This window comes from Ornithorhynchus anatinus, chromosome X1 (genome assembly GCF_004115215.2).
Source record: "Ornithorhynchus anatinus isolate Pmale09 chromosome X1, mOrnAna1.pri.v4, whole genome shotgun sequence".
Taxonomy (NCBI): domain Eukaryota; kingdom Metazoa; phylum Chordata; class Mammalia; order Monotremata; family Ornithorhynchidae; genus Ornithorhynchus; species Ornithorhynchus anatinus.
In genome coordinates this window covers 22,856,401-22,872,809 of record NC_041749.1, presented here as the reverse complement: position 1 = coordinate 22,872,809, position 16,409 = coordinate 22,856,401, and the positions used below count along the sequence as shown (strand labels likewise).

Below are 16,409 nucleotides of genomic sequence, written 5' to 3'. Positions count from 1 at the left end.
TCTTATTATGAAACAAAAACCCCCTTTTAAGGAAGAGATAAGTAGGTAGAGCTTGGGTCCCTATCTTTCTTTCTCATTGCTCTGAAAAGAAAATGAAATTGCCATCTTATGGTCAGGGCCACCTGTGTTTCAGTTTGATCCCTCACTTCAAAACAGTGCATTTTTGTCTTAAGGATTGTCATGATTAGCAACAAACCTTGGTAGTGCTTTTGAGTGGACAGTTGAAGATTGTTTCTCAAGCATTGGTTGATGCCTCTTGAAATGCTAAAAACTATGTGAAATTGTGGTCTCCATTAGAGTTGAATGCTTCCATCAGAGCTAAGGGTAATGCTGTCAGTCTTTTGGTCGATGCCTCAAGTTACGGTGCAAGTGATATGTTTGAGGCAGAGGATTTGCTAAAACTGAGTAGTAACAGTATCACTCAGAACATACACATGTTGTATTAATGGTTTGATAGTTAATCTGAGCTGGCATTGTAAGAACATTTTTCCCCCCCTTAGAATAGGTTACTGCTTTCTTTTTGATGTCGGGTTTGCAACTCAACAGCTCCCTGAAGAGTCAACACCTGAAAGATGCAGTTAACTCTTTATTAACTGAAGGTTGTCATCACCCATGAAATATGTATGTTCTGAGACCTAATGCCAAGTGGGGAAGAAGAAAGAGCAGTATTCTGATTCAACCTCAGTGATCTTCAATTTGCAGTTGACTGGCTAAAAGAGTACAGGGAGCCCTTAATGTAAGACATGACACGTGCAACATTTCTAAGTTCACACACTTTCAACATTCAACACCAAGTTTCAAGGTGACCTCTGATCTTTTTGCCAAATCCAATGGGCTCTTCTCTATCCCGGAGAAGCACCACAGTGTAGTGGATAGAACACGGGCCTTGGAGACAGAAAGTCATGAATTCTGATCCTGGCTCCACCACTTCTCCTCTGTTTGACCTTGGGCAAGTCACTTCTCTGTGCCTCAGTTACCTAACCTGTTTAATGGGGATTGAGACTGTGAGTCCCATGTGGGACAGGAACTGTGTCCAACCTGATTTGCTTGTATCCACCCCAGTGCTTAGTACAGTGCCTGGCACATAGTAAGCACTTAATACCAGAATTATTATTCCTCCTTAATCTCTCAGATGCTTTCAACACAGTGGACCACCCCCTTCTCTTGGAAGCATTATCTAACTTTGGCTTCATTTACATTGTCCTCTCCTGTTTTTCCTCCGATCTCTGCAGTCATTCCTTTTCAGTCATTTCCTCTACCCTCCACCCTCTAAATGTGGGTCCCCTTCTATTCTCCATTTCCACCCACTCCCTTGGAGAACGCATTTGCTCCAAAAGCTTTAACTACTCTCTCTTTGTGAATGATTCTCTAATGTATATAACTTCAGCCCTGATCTCTTTCCTTTTCTGCTGTCATGTATTTCCTCTTCTGCCTTCAGGACATCTCTACTTGAATGTCCTGCCAACACCTTAAGCTTAATATGTTCAAATCTGAACTCATTATCTTCCCACCACATCCACATTATCCCACTCCTCAAGAATCTCCAACGGTTGCCCATCCAACTCCACATGAAACTCCTTACCATTGGCTCTAAAGCACTTAATCAGCTTGGCCCTTCCTACCTTTTCTTGCTGATTTTCTGTTACAATCCAGCTGCACACTTCACTTCTCTAATGCCCACTTCATGTTCCACTACTTTGTCTCTGCTGACCCCTTGCCCATGTCCTCCCCCTCACCTGAAAATCTCTCCCCCTTCCTGTCTGACAGACCACCATTCTCCCCATCTTCAAAGCCTTATTAAAATCTTATCTCCTTCAAGAGGTCTTCTTTAATTAAGTCTTTCCCCGTTCCCTCTCCCTTCTGCATCACCTCTGCACTTGGATCTGTATTTTTTTTAATTATGGTATTTGTTAATCTTACTATGTTCCAAGCACTGTACTAAGCCCTGGGGTGGAATCAAGCAAATCAGGTTGGACGCAGTCCCTGTCTGACCTGCTCACTCCCAGACTCATTCTAATAATAAATAATAATAATGTTGGCATTTGCAAGTGCTTACTGTGCTCCAAGCACTGTTCTAAGCACTGGGGTAGATACAGGGTAATCAGGTTGTCCCACATGAGGCTCACAGTTAATCCCCATTTTACAGATGAGGTAACTGAGGCACAGGGAAGTTAAGTGACTTGCCCATAGTCACACAGCTGACAAGTGGCAGAGCTGGGATTTTCTATCCACTATGCCATTCTGCTTTTCAAAATGTGCGAAGCACTGTTTTAAGCGCTGGGTTAAATACAAGGTAATCAGATTGTCCCACATGGTGCTCACAGTTTTAATCCCCATTATATAGATGAGGTAAATGAGGCACAGAGAAGTTAAGTGGCTTGCCCAAGGTCACACAGCAGGCAAGTGGCAGAGCCAGGATTAGAACCCATGTCTTCTGACTCCCAGGCCCGTGCTCTTTCCACTAAGCCACACAGCACTTGTTATTCACCCACAGTACTTTCTCTCTCTTCCCATCTAGACTATGAGCTTCTTGTGACAGGGCGTGTGTCTATCAACTGTGCTGAATTGTACTCTCTCATGGGCTTAGTACAAGGTTTTAAACGTGTGTATAAATGCCATTTTTAAAAATAGAAATAACATTGATTTATATCACTAACCTCCTTTATGTCACTAACTCTGTTGGGCTTGGAGGCACACAAGATCCCCAAGACAATGGGGTAACATGAAACCATTCAAAAAGTCATGAAGTCTGGGAGAGAAAACTTTAAGAAAGGTCAGTAGGGTGTGAGCTGGAAAGGCTAGAAAGCAGGGGATTAAGTGATACATGAGAGCTAGGTGGAATCTATTGCCGAAGGGAGAAGTTGGCAGCATGGCCTAAATGGTAGAGCCTGGGCATCAGGGGACCTAGGTTCTAATCCTGGTCCCACCTCTTCTCTGCTATGTGACCTTGGGCAAGTCACTTTACTTCTCTGGGACCTCAGTTCCTTCATCTGTAAAATGGAAATTAAGACTGTGAGGTCCATGTGGAATAGGAACCATGTTCACCCTCATTGGCTTGTGTCTACCCCACCACTTAGTACAGTGTCTGGCACATAGTAGGAGCTTAACAAATACCGTAAACACTAATATCATAAACTGCCCTATTGTTGAGCTCAATATAAATGCATAATGTAGTGAGATTACTTATCTATCAGTGATTGAGTACACAATTTTGGTAAAAATGGGATTTCTGCCCATGGTTGTGACTGAATCTCAAATTTATAACATTGTTCCTGTGATAAGATTGTTTCCAGTATACAGTGTATAGATTGAAGCACTTTTCAAGAGTCAGTTGTGTCCGTTCTGAGCAGTAACTTCATATTGAGAAGCAACGTGGCTCAGTGGAAAGAACCCGGGCTAGGGAGTCAGAGGTCATGGGTTCGGATCCCGGCTCTGCCACTTGTAAGCTGTGTGACTGTGGGCAAATCACTAAACTTCTCAGTGCCTCAGTTACCTCATCTGTAAAATGGGGATTAACTGTGAGCCTCACGTGGGACAACCTGATTACCCTGTATCTACCCCAGCAGAACAGGAGAACAGTGCTCCGCACATAGTAAGCACTTAAACACCTACATTTATTTTTTTTATTTATTGAACGGCTGGATCACTAATCACTGTTATTTCTTAAACACTTAAGTGCAGCATTTTGCTAAGTAACTTGAAGAGTGAAAGAGAAGCGCACACACACTCCATCCCCTGACCTCAAAGAGCTTATGATCTAACGCTATAAACAGACAAAAAATATTTACAAATGGTGGGAGCAGAAGGAAGAACAATGATAGAGTGAAAATAGTATGAATATATGCAGGTGAAATAGCTGAATCAATTGCATATACAAATAAATGAAAATATATATGACAGTGGTACTAAGGGTAGGAGTGAAATAGATTCATACTAAGGATGTCTTTTGTGGTAACACAACTTGAGGTGTTAGGAATAAATTAGTCAAGGCTTCTTGGAAAATGTGGACTTTCAGGAGCAATTTGTAGGTGAATTAGCCATGGTTTGGTCAGGGGAAGAATTTCCAACCTGGGGAAATAGTGTGAGTGAGGAGTAATAGTGATAATACTGGTATTTAAGTGCTTATTATGTACTAAGCAATGAATAAACTGGGATAAATGCAAGATAACAGTGGACCCATTTCCTTTTCCATATGGCGTGCTCAGTCTAATTAGGAGGGAGAACAGGTATTGAATCCCCATTTTACAGATGAGGTAACTGAGGTACAGAGAAGTTAAGTGACTTGCCCAAGGTCACCCAGCCGAGTGGTGGAGCTGTGATTAGAACCCAGGTCCGCTGATTCCCAGGCCCATGCTTGTTCCACTAGTCCACTCTGCTTCTCATTGCATTTACCCCTTAGCTTTGCAAAGTGATTGGTACATAGTAAGCCCTGAACAAATACCACTATTAAGAAGAAGAGAAAGCTTTACCCTCAAGCAACCAAATGCTATCCAATGATATATAGATCTGTGAAAATTGAATCAAAGCCAGTATGTCCTTTAGGAAATTGACATAGAGGCAACAGAAGGCATCCTGCCAAATTGAAGATCTATAAAACTGTCAGTGTCTGACCTGATATAACTGTGAAAACTGGACCTGCCATAGAAAGCACATCTGGTTTCTCAAGCAGTTTTATCAGGGTCACCTATAATTTCTAATTTAACATAAAAAACTAGACAGAATTACTCACAAAGTCCACCTGCATTGAGGCTAATACAATGCACCTTTACTTGGTGAAACATAAGAGAAAAATAGATGACTGCAAATTTCCCAAATATTGTTTCTTGGAATATTCGTAATCCCCAGTGTTCTGAAATCATGCAGAATTCAGGGCACTTTGGGGAGAAAACTGTGGAAAACCAATAAGACTGGTATATGGTAATTAGAATGGGGATAATCCTTGAAAAAAGGTTTTATGAAATTGGAATATTAAGAAGCACATTTGAAATCAGCTAATGATATAAATTTTAAGCACTTCAGCAGAGCAAAAAGACTATTGTTATATATTCACAATGGATTGACAGTGTCACACACACACACATATATGTATCATATACATATATCATACACACACACCTAGGAGCACATCATCAGTAGTATCATTCTCAAATAGGCAGATGTGTTTGAAAAAGAATGTGATTTTCTTCAATGACAAAAATGCAAGTCCTAAACATCAGTTGTAAAATATTGCTAGTGAACATCAATAGCTTCTGCTTTGATGCATCAAGTGTATTGTCCAAAGCTGAGTAGGCTGAATTCTTCATTATTTAACTGAATAGGCATTAAATTTGTCTAAGCATATGCAACATGAATTGAAGCAGTAGTTAATCATAACCTGAAATTTGCAAAGCAGTGAAATGAACTTGAATATCCAATCACACCTCTTGGAGTTCTGTTTGACATCCACATTGAAAGAAGTCACCAAATGTAATGGTACTAAGATAGGTCATGATAATATCCTTTCTAAATATCTTAGCTGCTCAGCATTGAATTTTATTTTTGATATACTCATTGGCTAGAGATGGTTAGGGAGGTAGACTCAGATTGGAAAATGATGATATGTGAGGAGATGTTAGATGGCGGTATCATTACCACCTTATATGCCATGAACATCACGTCTACAGCAGAGTGCATTTCTTGGAGTGTGTAGTCAACAACATTCTGTGCTAGCTGGTCTGGGATAATTAGGCCAAGGATTTTGCAGACAATGGAGAGCAGTGAACCACCATGCCCATGCTACTGCCATGATGGCAGTGAAACCTATGCACTTCTTGGGCCAGGTATCATTTTGGATCATTCTATAGGCTTTGTAGAACCATATATCTGATAGTAGAATGTCCCAGAGAGTGTTCAAATGTTATTTCCATATCTGCAGGATTCCCGTGTTCAGGTTAGATTTATTTTAACTTTTTGGTGGCCCTCTGATGTTGGATATGACCTCTTGGGTGAGATAGGAAATCCTTGGATGACAATCTCCCTAGTTTTAGATGCCTTAGTTTTAAGCCTTAATCTGCACCAGGAAACCCCATCACACAACCGAAGAACCTCATTGTCATATTTATATCCATCTTGACTGTCTACCGGGCTTGATTTACTCCCCTTTCCAGTCCATACTTCACTCTGCTGCCTAGATCCTTTTCCTAAAATATTATTCTTAATACAGTGCAAGTGCTTAGTACAGTGCCCTGCACACAGTCAACACTCAATAAATATGACTGAATTCTCCCCAGGTCTCCTCACTTCGCAAAAAGCTCCCGTGTTTACTCATTCCTCTTTTCTTAAAAAAAAGGAAAAAAAACCCTCTCAACCACGGTTTTGAAGGCACTAAATTAGCTCTTTCCCTCCTACTATGCCCCACAAACATTCTTAATGCCATTCAAGGCAACCTACCAAGTGTGCATCATTCTTGCCTCTCATGCTGCTAACCCCTTGCTCACACTTGCCTGGAGTTTCCTCCACGCTTCACACTCAAAAAACCACAGCTCTCCCGTCTTCAAAGTCTTTCCGAAATCACATCCCCTCCAGAAAAACCCCTTTCTCAACTCATTTTTCAACCTCCCCACTTTATATCTATAACTGCCATTTAGCACTTATGCCCAAATTTTTATATGCATTTAGTTCCTATCTATAACTTATTTCAATATCATTTTCCCCTGCTAGATTGTATACTCCTTGAGGGCAGGGCAGCTCTGCTCCTGCTCTCCCCTGTTGCAAGCATTTTCCTCCCACTCAAGCCCTGAGCTTTCCCTTATCCACCTCTCCCCGTTGATCCCAGCCCCCATATTTTTTTTATTTTTATGCTTGGGCGAGAGGTATTAGTGGCCCTATGCTGCTATCAGCTCACAATAGCGACTGGGAAGTTTTGCCAGGGTCCTGTCTGGGCACCTCCCAGTGGCTGGACACCTGGATCCTGTCCCACCTCCTTTTTCTTTTTAATGGTATTTAAGGGCTTACTATGTGTCTGACACTGTATTTGTATTTGTACTGTACATACAAGCTAATCCGGTTGGACACCTCTGGACACAAGGACCCCCTTGCCCCAGGCAGTAAGGACCTTGACTTGGTTTCCCCGGCCATCTCTCTTCTCCTTTTGGACAACCCCTCTGGACCGAAACCTCTTTGAAGGCAGTGATTGTGCCTTCTAATTTTATTATTCTCTTGTAAAATGTTAATATGGTGCTCTGCACACTGGAGGTGCTTAATAAATCCATCTTGAAATTAGTAATAGCATAAGTGGCGTGGCTTAGAGGAAAGCGCCTGGGCTTGGGAGTCAGAGGTCATGGATTCTAATCCCAGTTCCGCCGCTGTGTGACTTTGGGCAAGTCACTTATCTTCTCTGTGCCTCACTTACCTCATCTGTAAAATGGGGATGGAGACTGTGAGCCCTATGTGGGACAATCTGATTACCCTATATCTACCACAGCGCTTAGAGTGCTTGGCACATAGTAGGTGCTTAACAAATACCAACATTATTATATATTATTGTGTATTTTGCTATTAATTGCACATAATATGCTGCTCTGTGTGGGGCCCATAAATGTCAATGGACTTAGAAACTTTAAAGAATATTTAGAGGGAGCAGGAGCTTTGCCATCAGTGGTGGTTTCAAGGGCTGCTTCTTTTCTTTTACTTATTTCTGCCAGTGGGCTACTAGGGTTTCCCCCCATTAGAGATACTTCCCGCCCCACCATGGCTTTACCACTGGAATGGGAAGAGTTGACATTTTTTGATTCCTCACTGTATTTCAGTTGCTGGGATGGAGGGCATTTCATGATGGTCTGACCACTGTAGATTTAGTTGGCGGTCAGAAAGTTTGGATATCGGACATCCTTAAGGCAGGACAAGTTTTCCGTTGCTTCTATCACTCTTAGTAAAACTCATTAGTATGTGTGAGAAAGCACTTTGATTTCACTTGTAACAAACCAGAAGTGAACATTACTATTCCTGAATTCCAATCCCTCCTGATAGGTGAAACTATGCTGTAGGGAAACACAGGACAAGGCATGTGCGCTCTGCCTTTCCTCCCTGCCTGCCTTCCCTCCCTGTCTGCCTGCCTTCCCTCCCTGCCTGCCTGCCTTCCCTCCCTGCCTGCCTGCCTTCCCTCCCTGCCTGCCTGCCTTCCCTCCCTGCCTGCCTGCCTTCCCTCCCTGCCTGCCTGCCTTCCCTCCCTGCCTGCCTGCCTGCCCTCCCTGCCTGCCTGCCTGCCCTCCCTGCCTGCCTGCCTGCCCTCCCTCCCTGCCTGCCTGCCCTCCCTCCCTGCCTGCCTGCCTTCCCTCCCTCCCTGCCTGCCTTCCCTCCCTGCCTGCCCTCCCTCTACCCCCACCTAGGTTAAGGAAAGTTCTCTTAAATGAGTTCAGAACCAGTCCTATGTACTAAGAATATGAACTGCAATAGCCTCTAATTTAATCAAAAGGTTGGAAAGGAGAATGGAAGCCTCAATACAGGAAGGGAAAAAAAGAAATCTCTCTGGGGCACCCTTGTCCTTATTGTTTGTTCTATTCCAAATAGTTGGCTCCAGATTTTTGCTCATTTTTATATTGAGGTCTTCCTTTAAGTTGCTCAGTGAGGCCAGTGTTGCAAAATTTGGTGATTAATGAAATGTCTTAAAATAGTGATTTACTCTGGACGTACGCAGACATGCACGTAAACATATGTGTGTGCAGATAGATGCACATTTAAGCTCTTCCAGGAATTGATCAAAGAGGTTATTTCTCTGTAAGAGGTATGTTTGTGCTAGGCTCATTGATATGAGTAGGATAAATTTTCAGCTCAGTGTGTGTTGATTTTAGCCATGCAAATCCCATTCATTTTAATGGCCGTGTGGCTAAGAAAATGCTGCAATTTTATTCATAGGAAAAAAAAGGTGCAGTATATTTTGAGGTACTGTCTGAATAAGAAGTAGGCTATGAGGAGGATATGGGAGCATGCCAATACTGAGGGAATTTGTTCCAGTGATTTGAAATCTGGATTAGTCAGAAACACAATGAAAACACCCTTCTTGCTATCTCTAGTTTACCATAGTACAGCAATCAGAGAATTGCATCTTCAGAACCAATAGTTTCCGTTTGAGGCTACTGAGTCTGAAATATACGTTTTAATGTACAATTACAGACAATGCCTAATTCCCCAGAATTTGAAATGGAACTTACTAAACTGGGCTGAGAAAACTGAAAGTAATATGATAAGATCTGTCCAGAGGACTAAGCATCAACCTTGAAAGCTGTGCTGAATGACTGTTATCATTTCCCTCTCCTCTTTATAAGGTAGTGGTTAAAAACCCCGTGCCTGCTTGTATTTTTGCTTTGTCGAGCTTTGAGATGACTGTGTCTCACTCGGAAGATAATTTGCATGTAGAATTGTGTTTTATTCATTGAAATAATCCCTTTGGGAGCATTTATACAGGTAAATAAGTCCTATACTAGTCCCCCATGCAGTCAAAAGTCATTAACAGTGTATTCTAAATTAGAATAAGTTTGGACTAGATAACTAGTATAGCGTGTTAACATATCTTCTTTTTTTTAAAGATGCTATGTGAACAAGCTATTGTTTCAGCATAAGGATACCTATAGCTTCATTTTTAGGTCAAAAGTGATTTGTGCTTGAAAGGAAATATATAATTAACTAGCCTAATTTAATTATAAAAGTTGAAATACTGGATATTCTGCTGCTTCATGTCTTTTCAATTACTCATTGATTTTGCCATAGAGTAAAAGCTATTTTATTTAAATATTCATGCAGTTTTTTTAAAAAAGGAACATTATAATGTGGAGAAAAAACCTCCAAAACTTATACCCAATGAGAAAAGTTAACATAAGGCATCACCATTTCCAAGAACTTTTAAACAGCATTAAATCAACCATCAATAACACTCTTTGTAGTGTTTTCATTTTTCCAAAATGATTTCATATCAGTGATCTTTCCTTACAGAATCCCGGGAGATCGGGGTGGGAGGTAGGTATTGTTATCCCCACTTTACAGAAGAAGAAAGTGAAGTACAGAAAAACTTAAGCAACATAAAAATGTCACTCACAGAAGCAGAAAATCTGGAACTCAAACCCAGCTTCTCTGTCTTCTAGATTTGTTGAGGGTTAGGTTTGTGAAGCTTCTACTTCCTTGGTTTCCAAACATCTTGGAATATTCTTTTGGACCTAATTTGCTATCTACTGAGGTGGTTTTAGGGACAACATCATATTTTGAGCACCGGAATCAAAACAAAAATGTTCCATAACTGACTTGTTAAAGTGGCAAACACCACTAAAGTCTACTTAAATTTTGGGTGATTGGATTGTTGCCAATCTCTGAATTTTGCTTTGCATTTGCCTTTTCAGTCACATTCACCTACGTACTTCCTAGCACCTTGACCAGAAGTCTGTTCTCTTTTGTTCTATTCAGTAGTAAATTTGACACACTTAAAGAAGGGCAAAATTTGCCTCCTTTAAGGCTTGAATTACAAAAAAAAAATCCCTGAATTTTATTTAATCTGTTTTTTCGTTGTTTTTGTTTGCTATCATCCTAGGAACTAACTTCACCCTTGCAGAACTAGGAATCTGTGAGCCCTCCCCCCATCGAAGTGGCTACTGTTCGGACATAGGAATACTTCATCAAGGCTACTCCCTGGGCACAGGGTCTGACGCTGACTCAGATACAGAGGGAGGAATGTCTCCAGAGCATGCTATAAGATTGTGGGGGAGAGGGATAAAATCCAGGCGCAGTTCCGGTCTGTCGAGTCGTGAAAACTCAGCCCTTACTCTGACTGACTCTGACAATGAAAATAAGTCAGATGATGAAAACGGTAGGCCTGTTTCTTAAATACACATTCATGTTCTAACACTATACTATGTGGTTTTTTTATATTTTAATACAAGTGGTACAGAAAACCGTTCATTTTTTTAAGCTCCCCTTGTCCCCTCTCCCAGGGACAAGGAATGGGAAGAGGATTTTCAAAACAACTCTTTTTTGATGAGAAAAAAACATTTTGAAGCAAGCTGTTGATCTTATTAGCAAGCCAATTACAGTGAAAGAAGACAATTTGATAAACTATGACCCATACCTAGAAAATGTCCTCTCTCCATCAGATTCTACATATTTGTATTGATTTTTCCCCCAAAATGGCAACTTGGGTTATTTTTCTCATGAGATCTCTTAAAAATAGCACCTTATCTTCTCTCATTCCAGAGAGCAATGCCCTGTATCCATATTGAAGATCAAACTTATAGTAGGTGCTATGTGGCTTAATAATGACAAATAGGAAGAAACCTGTCATCAAAAAAGTATTGTGTTTTACATGTGCTCTCTACCATGATGTCAGTTTAGACTTATGAAGTGCTTTTGCTGTCATTTTTACTTGAACTGATCCACTATTTTGATCTGAATTAAATGCTTCTGATCAAAGCGGTAAGTACACAGAGCTAGTGAACAAGTCAAAGAAACAATAACATATTTGTCTGCTTTTTTTCTTAAAGGCTTTTTTACTGCTTTAACATGAAATGTGATTGGTTCCAGAGGAGAACTTCAAATACCATTTGCTTTGTTGGCATATGTTGTGTATGTTAACTAAGATTGTCATTTAAAATGTTTAGAAGTGAAATCAGTTAAGGCTGCTTAGACAAAGCAGTCAACCTTCAGCCAGAGTAGTCTTAATATCCCTATAGATTTAAAATAGAAATTTGTGATCTGACAGCTTTTGTGCACAGTAATGCAGAGGCAATATCATTCAGCCTCAAACTGTATTGTGTTTTTCTGCGTTAGTCTCATGTATTTAAACAAAAGTCACCATGTAGTTTGCCAATTCATATTTAATGCTGAAATAATTTATTCTAAGAAGGAAAAATAGAAAGGAAAAAGAGCCCAACTGAGCTGTGCCATGAATAAGATGCATGTAGCTAATCAAGGTTTGCTCTTGACTAAAATACTACACTTGACTACCTAGGACATAATTTTGGAATTTAAAAAAAATTGTGACACTTGGCTCCTTGAGTGCTTCAAGGTGCTATTGGATGAGAAATTACTTTTAGAAGTTTTTGTAGACCAAAATTAAAGCTAATCAGCATTCTTTTTCAACTTTAGGGTTGCCTGACAGATGCTGCTTAAGCAAAGGCCCCTAGATGTGCTAAGTAAATCCACCTTCTAATCGAAGGACCTTCCAAATTTTTCAAAGATGTCATGCTTCCCTTCTTCCCAATTGTCCCATCTCTAGTCGTGTTTATCTCACAAAAGATGAAGGGATCCAGAATTAGTCATAAACATTTTGAAAGCTAAAATTCATCACTCTGCAAATCAGTATTGGTAGGAGTTATGCAGGGAAGCAAGCGTCAAATGCTTCCCTTGGATTTACCTAGGTGAATTTTTATGTATGAAAGAAGTTCCTACTTATTTTAAAGGTAATATGAAGGCCACAGTGATTCTTAGCCTTCTCTCTCCCTCTCTCTGTCTCAAAGTAGTTGAGATTTAACAAACAGACAGTTTTCACCCCAGGAGATTCTAATGTAAATCTCCCATGTGTTGATGAGAGAAGGACCTCGACGTCTGGCAACTTAATTTTTCATGCAGTGCCAGCTGTAATGCAGTTTGCATTGCATGAAGATAAATGTACCTCAAATAAGTAAATGGCTTTTTTTAAAACTGCCAAAGCAAGAACTGGCTACAAAAGTCTGAGTAAAGGTAAATTAGTGTGTATTTGAAACATACATACTGAGTGTATTTTTGTTTTCATCAGGTAATGAGAAACAAAATGCTTTATATGTTGGTTTATGAAATATTTACTCAGATGTAAGAAATTGCTATTCTGCAAGCGAGGTGTTAACTTCAGTAAACTCCCTGCTCTCTTTCCCTGGCAAATTCTGTTAAGCTCAAAAAGAAATCAATGCTTTTTCACATCACTGGTTTTATGAAGTTTGGGAATGTATTATCATATAGATCGACAGTTGCCCCTCTGGTTCAGCACCACTGTGTGGACACTTCCAAAGCCATCATTAATTTCTCACACTTGTACCCTGGTATGGCTTCCTACATAATAACCACTCTGTCCTTCAGAACCAAATCAATAACCTTTTAGGTATGCTTCTCTTGGAGAGGAAATAACAAGAATCTAACTTTGAGAGGTGCTCCCCAGTAATATTTTAGTTTTTCAGGAGAAATACAATAGTCTGGGTTTTCATTGAACTAGTCAGTTAAATTTCTCTGAAATTTGAGTTGTTTGCTTATCTGGCTGTATCGAGTTCCTGGTCTTAGCTTAGGTAATGGACCAATTTTATCCAAAAGAGAAACTGAATTAAATTTTATTTCATTTTCTCCTGCATTGCAGAATTAAACTCTATTATCTATATATTAAGAACATTAAATACAATCTGGAAATTTGTAATGTTAGAAATTTAGAATGCTTGTATTGGACTTTAATATGGATCATTTTTGTGTGTGTGTATATATATGTTTGTGTGTGTGTGTATATATACATATATATATGTAAAATCAATTTTCCCAATTCAGATCTATGGAGAATATTAATCTGGTTTTAAATTGGCATTGGATATTTGAGTTATAGATTCCAAATGTCTAATTCTGTAAGATTTGTCATACTGCTAATAGTTTCCTATTATCAAAACTCATTAAAATTCTGTTTTTAGGTTTTTGCCCTCCATCTTGATATTTTTGCATTACATTAGGCCCCACGGAATGACTTTGCATCCAGAAATACTCCTTTAAAAATGACTTTGCAATGCTTGTTTTTAATAGGAAAAATTAAAATGTCGCTATGCAGCAATTACTTGTGCCATTGAGCTCAGTAAATCCAAAAACCTTTGAATCAAATATATAAGGAAATAGACCAAAATGTGCAGCAGAAACAACCTTTGTCCTGAGATCAGTTAACTGTCCTATCACAGCATCCTTGTGGAGTGAGAGAACAAGGAAAAAGACAAATAAGGAAGTAGGAATCATAGTAATAATATTAAGCACTTACTGTGTGTAAAGCCTTATACAAGTACGAGAGAGAATACAAGACTGAGAATGAAAGATTGTTCCTAGCCCAAAGACTCCTTGCAACAGGCTAGCTTAAAAATAATCATCCACCTTTCTCCATTCAGTCAAACCATTAAATAACAGTGAGATCTAAAATTAAAATTTTTCTTTAGTACGGTTGCAGCTATATATTGCAAAAGGGTAAGATGTTCAAATCTTTATTGAATCTGTGACGATCTTAATTAAATGTGATTGAAAGACAGTATTTCCCCTGGAAAAAAAAAAATCTGTAATATTTTACATATAGTTGTTCTTTGCATTTGAAGACATCTCTAAAGGTGGACTTCACTTGTGAGTATATGTGATTGAAAAGACTAATGCCAGACCTACGGCCCCTGCCCCAAAAAGCCTATCTTTTGTTGTACTTTCATGTTTAATATTTGCAGCTCCTGGCCCTGTTTTCTCTCTTGCCTCCTTGTCTCTCATTTCTTAAGAAGCTTTTGCTCTGAAAGGGCCACTCCTTTCATTATAACAGATCACTGTGCTAGCCTCCCAACAATTGTTTCCTTATCTTCAGCTGACATGCAGTATTGTCCAAGGCTTTGTTTTACTTTGTCCTCTGTCCTTTTTGCTTTGTGTCCTAATTACAGCTCACAAAATTGAACCTGCTGCTGTGACCTGCTCTTCCTCATTCTCTTCACATGTCCCACCCAGTCTAGCCATGTTAAAATAAACATGGCTTCAATCTCAGGAGCCTATGTTCCAGGGCTTCATGATGTTGTCTTGCCATTTGATGTTGATAAATGACCCTGATGGAACTGCTGAAGGCAATTAGTTCAATCAGACCCAGTATCAGTTTTTCTAATCTTCACGGAGAGTTAGACAACTTTATAAGCTTATATAAATATGTTTATGTATGTTCATATATGTGTGTGTATATGTATATGTTCATATATATATACATATATATTTATACAAATATGTAATTAGTTTATAGAAATATAATTTTGTTACATATGGAAATGAAGACTCAAGCTAGATAAAACTTCTCTAACTTGGGAACCCAAATGTTTGTGGTGCAAATGTTTCCAGGTTGATGATGATTCTCTCAAATCCAATGGAAAGGGCTTAATAACTCAGTTTTTTCTAATGTATGGTAAGGTGCATGGGTTTTTTTTAAAAACCCATTGAACTGTCTTCCTGACTTCATGCTTCATGCCTGGCTTTTTTGTGGCTGAAGGAAGAAGGAAAGGACAGAGGAAGTTCTGACATCAGAAGTACATCGTCCTTCTGCCCCAATCTGTTTTCAATTTAGTACTATTCCTCAAGTCCAGCCCCCATTCCTAGCCCTTTCCAGCCCTACTAAAGTTGCAAGACAGGTAGAGAGGAAGAAGTCTCCTTGTCCACATCTGTCACAGTTCATAGAAAAAAGCTCTCTTGGAAGGACCTCCTGCCTGATTCCCTGACTCCCAGTCCCACATCAAGCCTCCTGGCTAGTTCTGTGACAGGGTACAACCCCTAAGTGCAGTAGAACAGCTGTGACATTAAAGCAGCTTCAGTTAGAGCTTTGACCAGAGCTAAGCTGTCTGAGCTGCAGTTGGAGCACAAATATCCAGGAAACTCATGCCAAGAGGCCATCCCTGAACTGTATTTAGAGTGAGCATTTGGGAATCTAGTCTACAGCTTCCTCCGCTCACACAGCAGGAAGATAGTAGGATGCAGAGGAAGGAGCCAGTCCAAAGATCTGGAACCAGAGGTCTGTTTTAATTTTTTTCACTCTCCAAGTTATTTTTCTTTCCCACCAACTAACACCATTGCAAAAGGATATTCCCATAAATAGAATCAATGGTAGGGTCTGCACAGCCCAAGTGAAATGGAGGATTAACCATTTATCCAATTAATTTGCTTGATATAGGCAGCCCAACAAACTAATTCATGCCAAGAAATTCATTGCAGTTCTTCAATAATTCAGTTGGGCTGTCTACAAGGAGCAAACAAACTCAGTAATTGCTCAGGCTTTCACTTCAGCTTTGCAGATGTATCCGTGATATTTTGTGAAGCGGTTTTTTTTTGTTTCATTGAAATAGAACCTCTTAAAAGTATGCCAAGCCCCCCAATATTCAGAGGATCAGAAGGTGTGTATGTGAGTGTGTGCCCACGATAGTGCAGTAGAATGTAATTAGTGACTAGTCCTTAAACATGCACAATTGCAGACACTGCTGCCCAGCATCCCCTAACTCCATTAGGTAATGTTTTCTCCTTGTGGCCTACTGTTCTTAAAGACTCCTTGAAATTTTTAATGCAATTTTAGTTACAACTTCTCAATTGAAAGCGATTGGGGTAGGGGAGTGGGGATGGGGTGGAAGGGTTGAACCAAGAAATGTCAAGGGACCCCAGCACTTAAATTGCTTCTG

At 39.9% G+C, this 16,409-nt stretch overlaps 1 protein-coding gene across 5 annotated transcripts in view; it reads left to right on the top strand.

The window, feature by feature from the left end:
- The window catches only part of TENM2 (teneurin transmembrane protein 2), a 1,066,718-nt gene that overhangs the window by 227,575 nt on the left and 822,734 nt on the right, over nucleotides 1-16,409 (top strand). For 4 of the 5 annotated variants that reach the window (XM_039910126.1, XM_039910125.1, XM_039910123.1 and 1 more), the window contains exon 3: nucleotides 10,556-10,831. The exons of the other annotated variant lie outside the window; for it this stretch is intronic. In XM_039910126.1, the coding sequence (XP_039766060.1) occupies nucleotides 10,556-10,831 (276 nt within the window). The remainder of the gene's footprint in view (nucleotides 1-10,555; nucleotides 10,832-16,409) is intronic. 5 annotated transcript variants of the gene reach the window in all.